This window comes from Gopherus flavomarginatus, chromosome 8, assembly GCF_025201925.1.
Source record: "Gopherus flavomarginatus isolate rGopFla2 chromosome 8, rGopFla2.mat.asm, whole genome shotgun sequence".
In the NCBI taxonomy this organism is placed as follows: domain Eukaryota; kingdom Metazoa; phylum Chordata; order Testudines; family Testudinidae; genus Gopherus; species Gopherus flavomarginatus.
Window position 1 is genome coordinate 43423202 of NC_066624.1, and position 14686 is coordinate 43437887.

The window sequence follows — 14686 nt, forward strand, 5'->3', positions numbered from 1 at the left end:
TTGAGAATCTCTACCCACTGGGCAGGTGGGACGGGGCTGGGCTTGTCCCACCTGCTCTGTGGTTGCTGGCTCTGTGCCCATGGGCTCCCGTAGCAGCGGCACAGGTAGGAGCTGGGTGGAGGCCTGGCCCCCCACAGTACCGCTGACATGCTGTGGGGGACAGCCAGGCAAAGGTGTTGGCATTTGTTCCCTGGAGCCCGCCTCTGGCCGCGAGCCACAGGGAGGGTTCCCACAGTTGCGGGCAGGTGTCATCCTCTCTCCTACCCTTGCAGTGAGGAAGGCGAGAGTCGGGGCTGCCTCTGCCAGGCTTTTTTGCCCCACATTTTCCCTACTGGCATCATTGGTCAGCTCCTCTGGTGCCAGATGGGGCTCAGCCAGGTGCTGGTGTTTTAGTACATTGCCAGCCAGCTGCTCAGGGGTGGGAGCACCAGGGGAGACCTGAGGAGCTAAACCAGTGGGAGCATGCAGCAGAGGTTGGGACAGAAGAGCTGGGCCGAGGCCAGGTATCTGCAGGTGGAAGGTGGCTTTAAGCTTCTTCTCTGTCACTGGGAGTGAGAGCCTGGTTTGGGGCTGCTTGCCCTGATGCCAAGGCTGCAGTGTTCCCAAGAGCCCAGTGTAGCACCCTGGCCTTGCCTGGGGAAGGCTGGTCCAGTGGTTAGAGCAGTAGCCTAGGAACTGGGAGCCCCTGGTTCAATTCCCTGCTCTGCCACAGAGGCCCTGTGGGACCTTGGACAGGCCCATTAGCCTCTCTGGGCCTTGAATCCCGAATGTACACTGGGACTACGGCCCTGCTGCCCGGCAGGTGGGAGGAGAAACCCATGCAGTCCAGTTGCACGATGCTCAGGTGCTGTGAGGGGGGGGGCAGAGTAGGGTGCAACCCTGCCCCTGCCCCCTTTTCCTGGGCAGACGGGGAAGAGGCTAGGGTCATTTCAGCAGCTCTGTGCTGCTCTGGGACTGTGTGCCTGGGGAGCCAGCTGTTCTCCGATGCGGTTGTGCTGCAGGATTGACTGCAGGGCACTGGACTGGCTGCCGCCCCCAGCCTCGCTGGGCTACAAGGCTGAGCTTTCTATGGCCTGTTAGCCAATGGTGGTGGCTGGTGGGGGCAGCAGAGCCAGCACCAGAGCTAGCCTACCAGCAGCGGAGCTCTGTGCTGCCCAGCGAGTTGCCAGGAGGGGCCTGCCATGGGGGACAGCCTGGGCTTGTGCCTTTGTGATGGTTACAGGGGTGAACTGTGCTGCAATGCAGGCCCTGGCGAGGCTGGAGAAGGCTCTCCTAGCAGCTGGGCCTCTCCAGCCCCTCAGCTGCAGGGTGTCTATGAGCAGCTGAGCTGGGAAGGGGGTGTTAGTCCCAGTTCACGCGGCATGGGAGTCGCATGGAGGTCGTGACTTGTGGGAATGACACATGAAGCATTGTCAAAGAAGAGCGAGGCCCTTCCTGTTCTGTTTCCGTTTGCACTTGGAGAAAGGACAGCTATGATAAAGGCCAAGGCCCAGCCCCACCCCCAGCCCCAGAAGCTTCTCCAGTTGAACCAGGGAGAGCCAGCTCCATGACTTGAGCCTGCTGAGGCCAAGCGCACAGGGACCGGTGGTGATGTGTGTTCAATAACAGCTCTTTCTCTCTGCACCCATGTTCCTCCTGCACCAGCCGGCCAGGCCTTACTCACCCGCAGCTTCAATGAGTCCTTGTCGTAGGGGCTGGGCGTGAAGTCTGTATGGACTCGGGCTCTCCCGCAGAAAGGGCCACTGTAGGGCAGGCTGGGCTCCTCCAGCCTCAGACTGTTGCGATTGCTGCCTGTAGTGCAGGGACTGGTGCAGCCAAGTTCACTCCCTGCAGCGGGGGCAAGATGTCAGCCTCTCCTGCTGAGCCAGCCTGGCCAGGAGTTTTGCTTCCCTTCCCTGGGAGCTGGCCCCGCCCAAGGGCAGCCTCTGACTAGGGTAAGTGACTGTGCTGCTGTCATTTGCACTGGGCTTAGGAGTTTTTTTCCACTGCGCCCGCCACAACCCTCCAGCTGCCAATGAGCAAGAGCCCCAGTGCCACGTGTGAGACCTACACGTAACACAGGGGTGCCCCTTGCCCATGGTGGGCAGAGCTGGTTCCTCATGCTCCGCAAGGGACCGTCACGCTGATGCTGCCTGTTCTCTGCACAGTGAAGGAAAGCGTAGCTGCCTCTTGCGGCACGGGGTAAGGAGGCAGGACAAGCCTGCTGAGGGCCTGACGTGAAGTTCTGCTGCCTGACATCACCCCCACAACTCCATGAGCAGTGTGTAAGGCACGTGGGTTAGCCAACTTTCTAATCACAAAACCGAACACCCTGCCCCTTCTCTTGAGACCCTGCTTCTCACTAGCTCCATCCCCCTCCTGTCGCTTGCTGTTCCCCACCCTCACTTTCAGCAGGCTGGGGTAGGGGGTTGGGGTTCAGGAAGGGGCTATGGGCTTTGGGCTGGCAGGGGTGGGCTCGGGGGGGGGCTTGGGATGAGGGGTTTGGGGTGTGGGAGGGTGGTCCAGGCTGGGGCAGGGAGTTGGGGTTTGGAGGAGAGTGAGGGCTTTGCCTCGGGGTGGGGCCAGGGATGAGGGGTTTGAAACAGTCACTAGGTCCCTGCAGTCTCTGGGCACATGGGTGGCCAGGGAGCTCTGTGGGGTGCATGCTGCCTTTGCTCCCGCAGGCGCCATCCCCCCCAGCTCCAACTGGAGCTGCCAGAGTCCCTTTTCGACTGGGTGTTCTGGTTGAAACCAGACACCTGGCAACCCAAAGAGCACATATACACGCACTGCAATTACAAACCCTCGCCAGTGAGTCTGAGTCTAGCTCTGCGCACAGCTCTAAGGCCACCTGTGTTCATGGTTGGGTGCTGCCTACAGCAAGCGCTCTGCAGTCTGAGGGTGGGGGAGCCACAAGGTCTACCCATGAGCCCAAGTGCTTGGCTCTGAGCCTGGTTATGCAGTTTAAAGGCAGGGGACATGCACTCTAGGTGAACTGAGCTGGCCCCGAGCCCCTGCATTCATGGTAATGTGAGTGTCCCAGCCATCTCTGGCTGCACTAGATGGGTGGGGCCTCTCCCATCTTTGCCTGGGGCAGTTCCCCTGCCAGGGCTCTGCCCCAAGTAAGCTGAAGCCCAAGAGTGGCGGAGGTGTTGGCAATCACTGAAGCCCTGTTGGCCCTCATGCCACACTGTCCCTGGGGCAGGCAGCAGGGGATAGCAGGTGACGGGGTGCTATTTCCATGTGGGCTAGGCTGAGACTGCGCTGGCCTCTGCCCTTCCTGCTGGGGGTGGGCCCTCTTCTGCCTCCATAGGTGCCTGGGGAGAGCTGGCCATGGGAGGGGAGCTGGGAGCATAGTGGCATGTGAAAATGCCCCCTCCCACTGAGCCCCGGGGAGCAGCATGGCCCCTGCGCTCACCACTGGATGTCTGGCGGCTGAGCGGTGTGTGCACGTCCTCTTGCAGCTCCACATATGACAAGGGCATCTTCTCAAGGCTTGGCTCCTCCAGGCTGCCGTCCAGCGACATGGAGCCCTCTTCCCCCACTTCTCCCTGCAGGTAGAGGCCAAGGCAATTAGTGCAGGCTGTGCCAGAGAGGCTGCAAGGCTGCAGCACGGCTGTGTCAGAGTGGCTCTTACTCAGTCACAAAAGCAATGTAACAAGGGCCATGGCTTGACTTTCTGCATCCAGCCGCCTTGAGCACACGGGCTAGCTGCTACAGAAAGGAGCAATGGGAGAGCTCCGAGTGCGATCACCATCTGGAATCCCCAGACCTGGGCCTCCTGGGGCTTGAAAACTGGGTCCAGGTATTTCAGAGGGGGGGTTTCCTGGCAGCAAGTGATGCTGAGATGTGGAGGAGTAAAGAGGGGCCAGGGGTGTAAACTGTTCACTTTCCTGTTCCACTTGCTTGGTGGGGTGGGGGAGTCTAGGTTAGTGGATGGGAAGTGTCCATCTAGAGCTGTCAGGCCCCCCCCCCCTCCAAAATCTAGTCATTCAATTTCCTCTGCCTTTGTTCGGATTGCTGTGGCCCGACAGCTTCACGCTGTCCACCCAGCCTTCAGCAGACATGGGCCAGTCACGGGGCGATGAAGAGTGCTGGAGTAAGTTTAAAATCACTGCTACAGAAGTTTAAGATGACCCTTCTTGCTTACAGAAAGGGACAGTGCAGGGCTCAGAAAAGGCCTGATAAGAACTAGTCTAAAGTTGCAATGTGCTGGGCGAGTATATCAGGGAGGGGATGGCTGGTAGGGGGAGTGCACAGTCCAGAATGTAAACACTGCTCTCAGAGTTCGAAGAATGGCTTAGCAAGCAGAAACCCAACCCAATCCAAAGCTGGGCACAGAGCTGTGGGAAGCCAGCCTGGGGCAGAGGACAAAGGTGAAAAGGGGCTGGCACAAAACAAGCTCTGGAAGTGGGGGCAAAGGTGCCCAGTCCATGGGGAACCTTGGGCCAGTCAGGCGAGCCTGAGGAGGGGAGGGGACAAGCCAGCTCATGTGACGGGTGCTTATCCAGTGAAGGGTGGAAAGCACAGAGCCTGAGTGATCAAATAAACCGTGTTGCACTCTCTGGATGAGGGGAGTCAGACCCCAGGCACAACTACCCTGGTCGCCATGCAGCCACCAGCCTGTACCCTGTCTTGGGAGCTGGTGAGACGAATGGGACAGTGGTTCAGGAATAGTGAGATACAGGCTGGCTGGAGCACCCTCTGCCCCAACTACAAGATAATTATGTAGCCTGAGCCAGCTGGGGAGTCCCCCACCCACCACCACCTGCATGTTGGTGCTATCTGTTCTTATGCACTGGGGCAGGGCAGGCGTTGTTTCCACATGCCTGCACTGGAGGCATAACTAAGAAACGACCTCCCTCCCTCACAGGGATTTAGAGGTCAGATAGGCAAGAATGTTCGTACTCGAGTCTTGCTCAGGATCCCACAATTCCTAAAAGGAACAGCAGTGAAAGAGTTGCCATCACATTGTCATCAGTAGGCTCCAGAGTTAACTACCCTTGGGGACGGAGTTGCTGGGCGGGCTGCCCTCTGCAGGCTCAGGCAGGCCCTAATGCACCAGGTCATGTTCACAAGGTTTTCTTTGCAATCAGAAGGGCTGGGAACTTTGCTTTGGGAAATGAAAACCTTGATTGTACAGGAGCCACCAGAGACAAGCTGGGCTGGCAGCCAAGCTGGCACCAGCTCTGTTTCAGCTCACCCAGTGTCCCACTCTGGGCCCTGGTCCTTTCTGTTCTGTGGGTTCTCTGAGTTCCAGGTCTTTGTCCTGTGCTGACACCCTGGGATCTGAGCACAGAGACCTGGCACCCTGCTCCTTACCTTCCCCTCAGCCAGTGCCTTCACCACCACCTTGCCCATCTTCCTGTTCATGGTGCGGGAAATGACAGCTCTCCACTTCCTGCCCAGCTTCATGCCACTGCTCTTCCCAGTGTCATCAGGAGGTGCGTTGGCCAGGTCATCCTCAGGAATCTGCAGGGACAGTCACAGCTGGCAGTGAGGGATGGGGGACAGAGCCAGAGAAGCGAGTGCCCTGCTCTTCTCTGTGCCCTCTGCTCCTCAAACTAAGGGAGGATGAGCCAGCTGGGCGGCCACCTGAGTGTTGGGAGGATGCCCTGGGTAGAATCGTTCACAGGGAAACCCCAGTGCCCTACACAGCTGAGCCCAGGCACTTGACTGTGGGGAAGAGGCACGTCTTCGGTGAGCACCGGGAGTCCACCTTTGCCACACGCTGTCCCTGTGTTGAGAAATGATGGGGGTGCGCCCAGCAGGTGAGTGCCAGCTTGGGGAGCAGTGCCACACAGAGAGCAGTCAGTGTCGTGGGCACCTCCGACTTCTGAGAAGCTGTCTACCTGGGACGGGTGCAGTGTATGTACCATTTGTGTCTGCGCATGGAGTGATGGGTGGAGTTGGGGCTGTAGGAGCCCAAGGGGCGAGTGGGTTGTGGGTGGGGTGAGGCCAGGCTGGGGCTTTATGGGCCCGAGGTTGGAGCAGGCAGTGAGTGGGGCAGGGCTGGACTGGAGCTATATGAGCACAAGAGGGCAGTGGGTGGCGCAGGGCTGGGGTTATATGGGCCTGGGGCAAGCAGGGACTGGGCAGGAGCCAGTCCCCCTGTGTGAATGGGGCTGGAGGGGTTTTCCTGAGGGCAGGGAGTGGGCTAGGGTGTGATGCCCATGGGGCCAGGCAGCCCGTGAGTGCAGTCAGTTTCTCCCTGCTGCACAGATACTCACGTTCTCCTCCAGGTTAAACTCCTTCTCGCTCACCACGGGGGAGCTGGGCTTGGCCTTTCCAAAATCCTTGAAACTGCTAGAGCGCTGCAGGGAGAGCTGTGAGGGAGCAGGGGACAGCATGAGCCAGCAAGCCCCCTCCCGCTGAGAGCCCCCTCCGCCCCGGGCCTGCCCCCTCCCACTGAGAGCCAGCTGCTGCCCCACCCTGACATGACACTCAGCAGGGGCCTCCCCATTCTGCGGCATTACACTCTGCCCTTTCCCTGGAGCCTGGCCCCCAGTGCAGGCCGGGAACAGACCAGGGCTCAGCAGATCTGTCCCAATCACGCAAAGCCCTTTCCCACCTCCCGCTTGTCACCCCGCCCCTCCCTGGCCCCACCCTGGCTGGAGGGCTCTCCCATCCTGCAGGAACTGCTCAGACATGGGGGTAGCAGGGCCATGATTGGCAGGTCAGACTGGTACTAAATATAGGCTGCCCTCAGCGCTCCCTTTATTGAAGGGCAGAGGCACTGTCTTCCAGGATAGCCCACAAGGCTCGGCCAGGTGCAGCGGTGGTGTGCTCAGATACAGCATGCACCATAGTGCCACCTCGCAGCTGCGCTGTACAATACAGTTAATGTCCATTCTGCTGTCCCTCCTGCCTCATCCGCTCTCCTCTGCCCTTGATCGCTGTTTCCCTTGGACCAATGCCCATCGACTGCCATGCTGGGGTGGGAGAGGATGTGCCCCAGGCCCTGCTCCGTTTAGCTAGCTAAACACACAGCCGCAGACCCTCTGCCCTTTGCTTGGAGACACACCAAGTGCTTTTTAACGAGCCTCAACCCATGCTCAATGGCTGCACTTTAGACAGAGAAAACATGCGGCCCAATCCCAGGGTCACGCTCCGAGGCTGGAACAGGCTGCAACAGGCTGCAGCTTGCTGGGCTCTGACCCTTAGCCAGCCCCTTCCTCACCACCCGCTGCTGCCATGAAGTGGCTGCTGAGCCTGCACAACCCACACTGCTCCAGGGGGTTTGTAATCTAAACCCAGGAACTGGGCCCCCTCTCACGCCTGGGTACGTTTGTAGTCAGTGGTGTAAAACCAGAGGATTTGAGGGGAGCATCAGGCCCAAAGAGGAGGAGCTATCGGGATCTGTCCCTCCAGCAGACCCATCCACTGCTGGCTCCAGGGTAGCTGCAGCATCTGTGGCCTGGCACTGTGTGGGCAGGGTGTGCTCCCTCTCCAGGCCAATCATCCTGTGTGGGGAGGGGTAGAGTCCCATACACAGGTCTCTCCCAGCCTGTAGAACCACCCTGCCACCCAGTGCAGGGTAATCATCTGGTAGGATGGTGCCCAGAAAGCTTCTCTGGCAGCAGGCCTAAAGCCCAATGGCAGCGCTGCCCAACTCCCACAATGCTCTAGCAAGGGTTGCAGTCAGTGGGGTTTTCCTGACACCCCAGCACTGGGCCACAGACGACTCTGGGCAACTCTTTGCTCGCCTTGACACAAAATATGTGTCCAGATGTTCGGGCTTTTCCTCTTCACACGGCAATAATAATACGAAGGGAACACATGGGTGTGGAGGGGTGCAAATATCATCATCAAACATGCCTAATCTGTTGCTCCCTGCTAGAGTGACCTCCGATTCCAGCCAGACTTTGACACCGATTCTTGCCTTTCGATTCTAATCTGGTACCACCTCTGATCTCTGGTCTCCAACACCGGCCTGACTATCCCTGACTCTTCTTGGACCTGGCCTTGTGATTCCTCCAGCTCCTGCCCGGTGACTCCCATCCCTGATGAGTAGATCACAGCCCAGCTGTGGCCACTAGGCAAGACTGCCTACACCTGGTCCCTTACACACTGGGGCAGTCACAAGTTACTGAGGCTTTGTTGTAGCTCTGTGTTTTCAACAGGCATCACTGGTGTAGTAGGTCCTGCAGAATGTGTGCTCAAGAACTGGTTTACAAGTCAACTCCAGGGCATGCTCAGAGTCACATTTACCAGACAAGGCAGAGGACGCTTCAGGTCTCCATCAATTATTATAGGTGTTTCTTTACGGAGATTTTTTTCTCCCATGTGAAAACTGAGCAGTAGGGTGTGACTACATGTGCCCATTTGATCACCCTATTCCTTAGGAACATCTGTCTGTAGGAAACAGGGTATTAAATGAGAAGTGGAGGTGAGAGAAGGGTTGAAAGACTCAAGACTAGATGGATGAACATTCTACAAAATTATTTGATTAACGGAGGAATTTCCGAGGAACTGCTTCAAGGCAGGCTGGAATAGAGAAGAAAGATCGAAGAGCTGACCTGATATAGAAAGAACTAAGGTTAGATGATGAAGTGATTTACTGCAATCACAAATGTATGCCCTATAAGTGATCCAGGATAGTCAACATGGAGTCACTGCCATGGCATAGCTGATGACTTCCAAGGATGCCGCGGAGCATGTTTAGACATCTCACCATTTTGCCATTTCCTCTTTCTGTGCATCAATCTCCAGTCACCACACACTCCTGGCCAAGACTCTCTTTTACAGTCCCAAATGGCCTCGTGTAATTCTTGGAATACACAGGCCCTGGGCTTTGTAGAAATAACACTCTGGTGCCACACATTAGGCAACCTTGAGATATGCTTAACTGTTCCCTGTGAGCAAAGAAAGCGGGACACAGCTGTTTTTGTGCATGAGTCCATCTACCCCTTGTAATGTCAGACACTTTCCTGCTGTACCCTGGCATTTGTGGCAGGCAAGGTTTCACTTTGTGCTACATAGAACATATTAACTGTCTGGTTCAGTTCAGTATCCCTACCTGCAGCTTCCAATGGCCAGTGTGAACCATAGGTGCTGACTTTTTTTTCACTAGGGGCTGCTGCACCCCCTCTTCAACTTGAGGCCCCGCTCCACCCCCTCCACTGAGCCCTGCCCTCGCTCTGCCTCTTCCCACCCCTGGTCTGTCCCCTCTGATCTTCTCTCACATGAGAAATCACTTCTTCTGTTTCACATAGGGAAATGTCACCAGTTGATTTTACAGGCAAAGATGCACCACAGTATAGAAGGGCCCCTTTGGATATCAAAAGCTTTATAGCCTCATCCTAAGCCGTGGGTTAGTCTGGAGATCAGCACCCTCTCTGTCCATTGTGTCAGAGTGCACTTAGGGGCTGTCCGCTGTCAGGCATACAATGCGGGACCTCCTCTCTTTACAAAGCAGTTTAGCAGATGCTGTTTGCAGTTAGCTGTTACCTTCACTTTAATAACGCCCAGGAAATGATTTTCCCCTGTGTGTTTTTAGTAGCACTGAGATTTTCTACAACTTCACCACTTTAAATTGTCTCTAATAACACTGCTCTACAGCCAAAATGCTTCTGAAATAAATGTAGTCCAGCTTTACTAATTCTGGGTCACTGAGAACGAAAATGATGCTTAAAATTGTTGATTGGCTCTAGTTTTCAAGATATGCTATTGGGTCAGTATATACGACCCTTGACTTGGGAATGGCGGAGGATAAGTGAGTTATAAAGGGAAGGGATCTCAATTTAAACCAGAAATGACTAAAATACATCTTTGACTGGATCTATGAATAAATCTATGACTGGGTTTGGATAGTACTTGCTTTTTAGGCAAAACAATGAATGATGCAATCTGAAGCTAGTTTTGCGTCATACATGATATGAATTGCATCATGTTATTCCTAGAAGTCATGGATGATGCAATCATAACGAAGCTTACATCACTCTGCTGAACAAATTGCCCTATATCAGCTCTAGAAATCATACAGTGTTGTGCTCTCTTATTGGTCAGTGTTTGATTTTGCAAAGGGACACATTTCTGTTTAGCCAAAGTGAGCAGAGATGCATCGTACTTGTGTGAACAGTGCAGATAACTTCTGCTATGTTTGTGGTGAAGTGACTTTTGCATCACAAAAGCGCAGTATAACCACTATGGTTAAGAAAGCCTATCACCTTTATTTTGGCTGCAAATTGGAGATAAGGACAAGAGGTGGGCCCCACACATATGCTGCAACACTTGTGCAACAAATCTTCGCCAGTGGTTGAACAGGAAAAGAAAATCTATGCCTTTTGCAGTGCCAATGATTTGGAGAGAGCCAACAGATCGTACCAGCAATTGTTACTTCTGCATGGTGCCTCCAGTTGGGAAAGGTGTGTCAAAGAAGAAAAAGTGGACTGTGCATTATCCAAACATTCCATCAGCTATACGCCCAGTACCCCACGGAGAAGGACTGCTGGTTCCTGATGCACCAGAATCCTTCTCACTTGAGTCAGACGAGGAAGAGGAAGAGGATGAAACTTCTGGTCCTGAACCATCAATGTCACAGGACCCACGTTTTCTCCCATCCGCCTCCTCTAAACCACACCTCATAACACAAGGTGAACTGAATGACCTTGTCAGGAATTTGGAACTACCCAAGAGTAAGGCAGAGCTGTTGGGCTCCAGACTACAGCAGTGGAATCTCCTGGCAGGCTATCAGGGCAAATGGAGCCCATCAATGCTTGCAGACTATTGCTGGACAGTGACAAGAGATGCTCCATTTAATGAATACAAGAGACAAGCCAAGAAGCGCCGAGTAGACACTGAATAGGACTAAACTATGTACATAATAGTTTTTTGCCTTTTGTTTCATAATAAATTTTATTTATATAACCCTTTTGCTGATTTTTAAAGTGTTACATAAACAGGACAGGTGAAATATTATCATGTAAAGCAACCATAAACACATGAAAAGACCTAGGTTTACAATTTATGATTAAAACTCTACTATCTACACAATATACATAGACATAAAATGTAAAAACTTAAATATCTTAGAAACAGCAGCCAATCAGTTGTTTTAATTGTCATATTTGAATTCAGCACATCAAAATACATAATAAATATCACATTTTATCTCTGAAGCAGACGACTTCTCAAAAATTGTAGACCAGTGTAATCCTACTCTAAAATTAGACACCATGGACCCCTGTACCAAGATCCATTTCCTACTCCTTCCACTTGTAAAGAAATCCATCCGTTATGGTTTTCCACATTTAACAGTTGTAGTGGTGCTGTAACATCTTCACTGGACTCCAGGCTGTCATTTGCAAACTGATGAATGTTCAAATCTCTGGCATTGCCCTCAGGAGGGGGCTGTTGTGTTGACCTGCACATTTTCTCTGCAGAGCCCAATTTGTTGCAGTTTTTGTTCTTGACCCAACAGTCACTGAAAGACTCTTTCACACAAAGAAATAATAGGATCTCGGTGCTCTTCAGGTTGTACTTCCTCCTTGTCCCCACTTTAGTTGCTGCATAGATGATATGAGGCCAGGGCCGGTGCAACCATTTAGGCGACCTAGGTGGTCGCCTAGGGCACTAGGATTTGGGAGGCGCCATTTTCTTTGGCAGCGACCGCAGTGGCTGGATCTTCGGCCTCCCTGGTCGCCGCCGGCATTAGGTGGAGGGAACTGGGGCAAGGGAGCGCGGGGAGGGCCACCTGCAGCAAGTAAGGGGGGGGCAGCATGCAGGGGAACTCCCCACTCCAGCTCACCCTTGCCCCATCTCCTCCCTGAGCACGTCATGGCTGCTTCACTTCTCCCGCCTTCCAGGCTTCCGGTGCTAATCAGCCACAAGGGGGGCGCCTCAAGGTGGAGGGGGGGGAGCTGCTGTACGGGGGGGAGCGCCTCAGGGCGGGGGGGGCGCAAGGTGGAAGTTTCGCCTAGGGCGCGAAACATCCTTGCACCGGTCCTGTATGAGGCTGTCGCAGCTCCTTGGCATCCTTGTAGCTGTGCCCATTGATACAGTAACTTCTACTGCAGGTTTTAGGGTCAACTCGGTCTCAGTCAATAGCTGTTCTCAGATGGCTTCATTGTGCATCCCACACACTAGCCAGCCACTTAATGCATCACTGAAACTTGCTCCAAAGCAACAATGTTGTTAATGGCCTTAATTCAGCCACAGAATCTGGAATCATTTCCTTCCCCTTTTGATTCTGTTAATAAAAGCAGTATCAGAGGGGTAGCCGTGTTAGTCTGGATCTGTAAAAGCAGCAAAGAGTCCTGTGGCACCTTATAGACTAACAGACGTTTAGGAGCATGAGCTTTCGTGGGTGAATACCCACTTCGTCAGATTCATGTAGTGGAAATTTCCAGGGGCAGGTATATATATATATATATATATATATATATTAATAAAAGCAGAGGCTCTGCAATGCCCAGTGGCTTTGGGGAACAGGGAATCTTGTAGAATCTCAACCACTGCTTTGGCTGCAGGCTTAAGCGGAGCTGTTAGGCTATGCAGCATGCGATATGTTTTGGCCGCATTGCGCTCAGTAAAACCCCCACCTGGTTTCATCAGTTATCCCATTAGCTATGCTAGGCTGTTCCAGTCTCTCATTATAGGTGGGCCAGGCCTTTGCGGAGCTCCCAAACAAGTCAAATTTCTCCAGACAGCCTTCAACTGCTACATGAGCCTGTCACTCACAGTCACAGTAGCTGCAATTTCACTGTCACTCAGCCCCTAGTGCCCTGTGTTCCTGGATCAGGGTCCCATCCTCACCACCAGTCATTGTGGGTTGTGCTCTTTATACAACATTGGTCATATGAACGAGCCAACTGGGCATGGTGGGCTCCAAATGGCCACACCATGCCAGGCTTCCTTACACATACCCTGCTGCTCTGGCTGGTGGCTGGCAGTTTCAAGAACACAGACGGCACCAGTAGAGAGCAAAAACTATTTAAAGGGATATGACCCTATTCCCATATGCTCCATTAGTCTTCTTGGTTAAAGAGAAAAGCTTGAGAACATGTTTCCCAAAGGCCCAAAAACCGGAAGGGAAAAACACAGACACACGTTATTATGTTTTAAAAGTCTCCGGATTTTTAAGCCTATCTGAGGATTTGGGGGTCTTACCCCCTGATTTGGAATGCGTAGGGTTGGCAGCACTGCAACGGCTATACCTGCAAAGTGACACTGGATTGTCAAGGGAGTTTTTGTTCTCTAGTGCACTGCACGTGTGCCCCATGCTGTACTGAACCCACTTGGCAGAACAGGCTGTGGGAATAGTAGGGGAAGGCGCATCCCTGGGCATAAAGGGAGGGTTGGGCTGACTTAGGTGTCAGGCCATGTCTCTGCACAACCACACAGTATGGAAGGCTGTCCGCAGGGGAACACAGTGATTTTGCTCAGAATCAGTGCAGGGAAAGGGCTGGTCACAAACGCAAGCACTTCCAAAGAGGCTGGCGCAACAGCTGCTGCCTTAGGCCCCTCCCACGTGCTGTCACTTCTGCAGGCATTGATGGGACCCCATGGAAATCCTGGCCGCAGAGTGGTTTACTTCACAAAGCACAAGTTCGCGTGGTGCCAGTGCAGTCAGTCAGTTGCTGTAAGCCCGCACCTGCTGGTCTCACCCCTTGGATAGTCTCTGCACTGGTGATCTAACAACACCCAAAACTACCTGATCTGTCCTGCTGTTTCAAGATCCTGCCTGCTTGGGAGCACCTGGGAAAGTCACACCGCCGGGCTGTCCTCTGCAATGGCTGGCTGCTGTAATCAAAAAGCCCCACAATCCTGGCAGCTGGCAATAAAGGTCTTAGGTCCCTGGCAGGTGTGAGCAAAGGTCCTTGTTCCCTTCTGTAATGTGTATGTACCAGAAAATAAGACTTTGCCAGCTTGTATGAGGGGCTGGAGGTGAGCCTGGAGTGATGATCCTGGCTGTATAGTGAGCCTCCTGGCTGACAGCTGTGCTGTAATCCCTGGGTTTGCTCAGCCCACTCAGCATATCCAGGAGTTCTCTCTGTACTTTGCTCCTCCAGGGAGGTAGTGAAGACAGCCTGGAGGCTGTGGGTTTCAGACCTCTCACCACTACAGTGCCTCCTCGTGACAGGGCGTTGTGTAGCAGCTCTCTCCCTGCCTAATGCCCCCCTGCCGAGATCCGCCCTGGTCCTCTGGTAATCTGCCTCTTCCTGCCACTCAACTCTCTGGCCAGGTCACAATTCAGTCCTCTCCTTCTAGGGTAACAGAAAGTCCAACAGTCTAATGTCCTCACCGAAGGGTCTTGGGCCCTGCTCTGGGTTCTGTGGTGCTCACAACCTTCACCATGGTTTATCCCTCCTCAGGACTCCCAAGGCTCCCCTCTGGGTCCCCTAATGAAAATCCCAAACTAAGCATACAGACACAAACCAATTTCAGCCCTCCTCAGCCTGGGCCTTGTCTCCCTCTTTGCTGTACTGTTCCTTCACTGGGCACCTCCCAGGCTCTCTCCCTGGTTGTCCAAATCCTGCTACTGGGGCTGCTCTACTCTCAGGGGCTGCTTTCTCTCTCCTGGCCTCCTGCCAGGATCGCCCGCTCAGGGGAGGAACCCAAGGTCACCATGGAGTGACTGCAGAGTTCCTCGCTCTCTACTGCCACAGCCCCTTTCCACTGTCACCTTCCTGCCTGTGTGAGCCTGGGCCACCTTCAGGTGCAGCCAGATAAGTGACTTCTCATGCCTTCATTAACCCTTTCAGGG

General features: G+C 54.0%; 1 protein-coding gene across 4 annotated transcripts in view; it reads right to left on the reverse strand.

The window, feature by feature from the left end:
- SASH3 (SAM and SH3 domain containing 3) overlaps window positions 1-14686 on the reverse strand; it is a 29716-nt gene that overhangs the window by 6383 nt on the left and 8647 nt on the right. For all 4 annotated transcript variants that reach the window (XM_050964226.1, XM_050964225.1, XM_050964227.1 and 1 more), the window contains exons 2-5: window positions 6210-6305; window positions 5302-5451; window positions 3398-3530; window positions 1664-1827 (exon numbers count right to left, since the gene is read on the reverse strand). In XM_050964226.1, the coding sequence (XP_050820183.1) occupies window positions 1664-1827; window positions 3398-3530; window positions 5302-5451; window positions 6210-6305 (543 nt within the window). The remainder of the gene's footprint in view (window positions 1-1663; window positions 1828-3397; window positions 3531-5301; window positions 5452-6209; window positions 6306-14686) is intronic.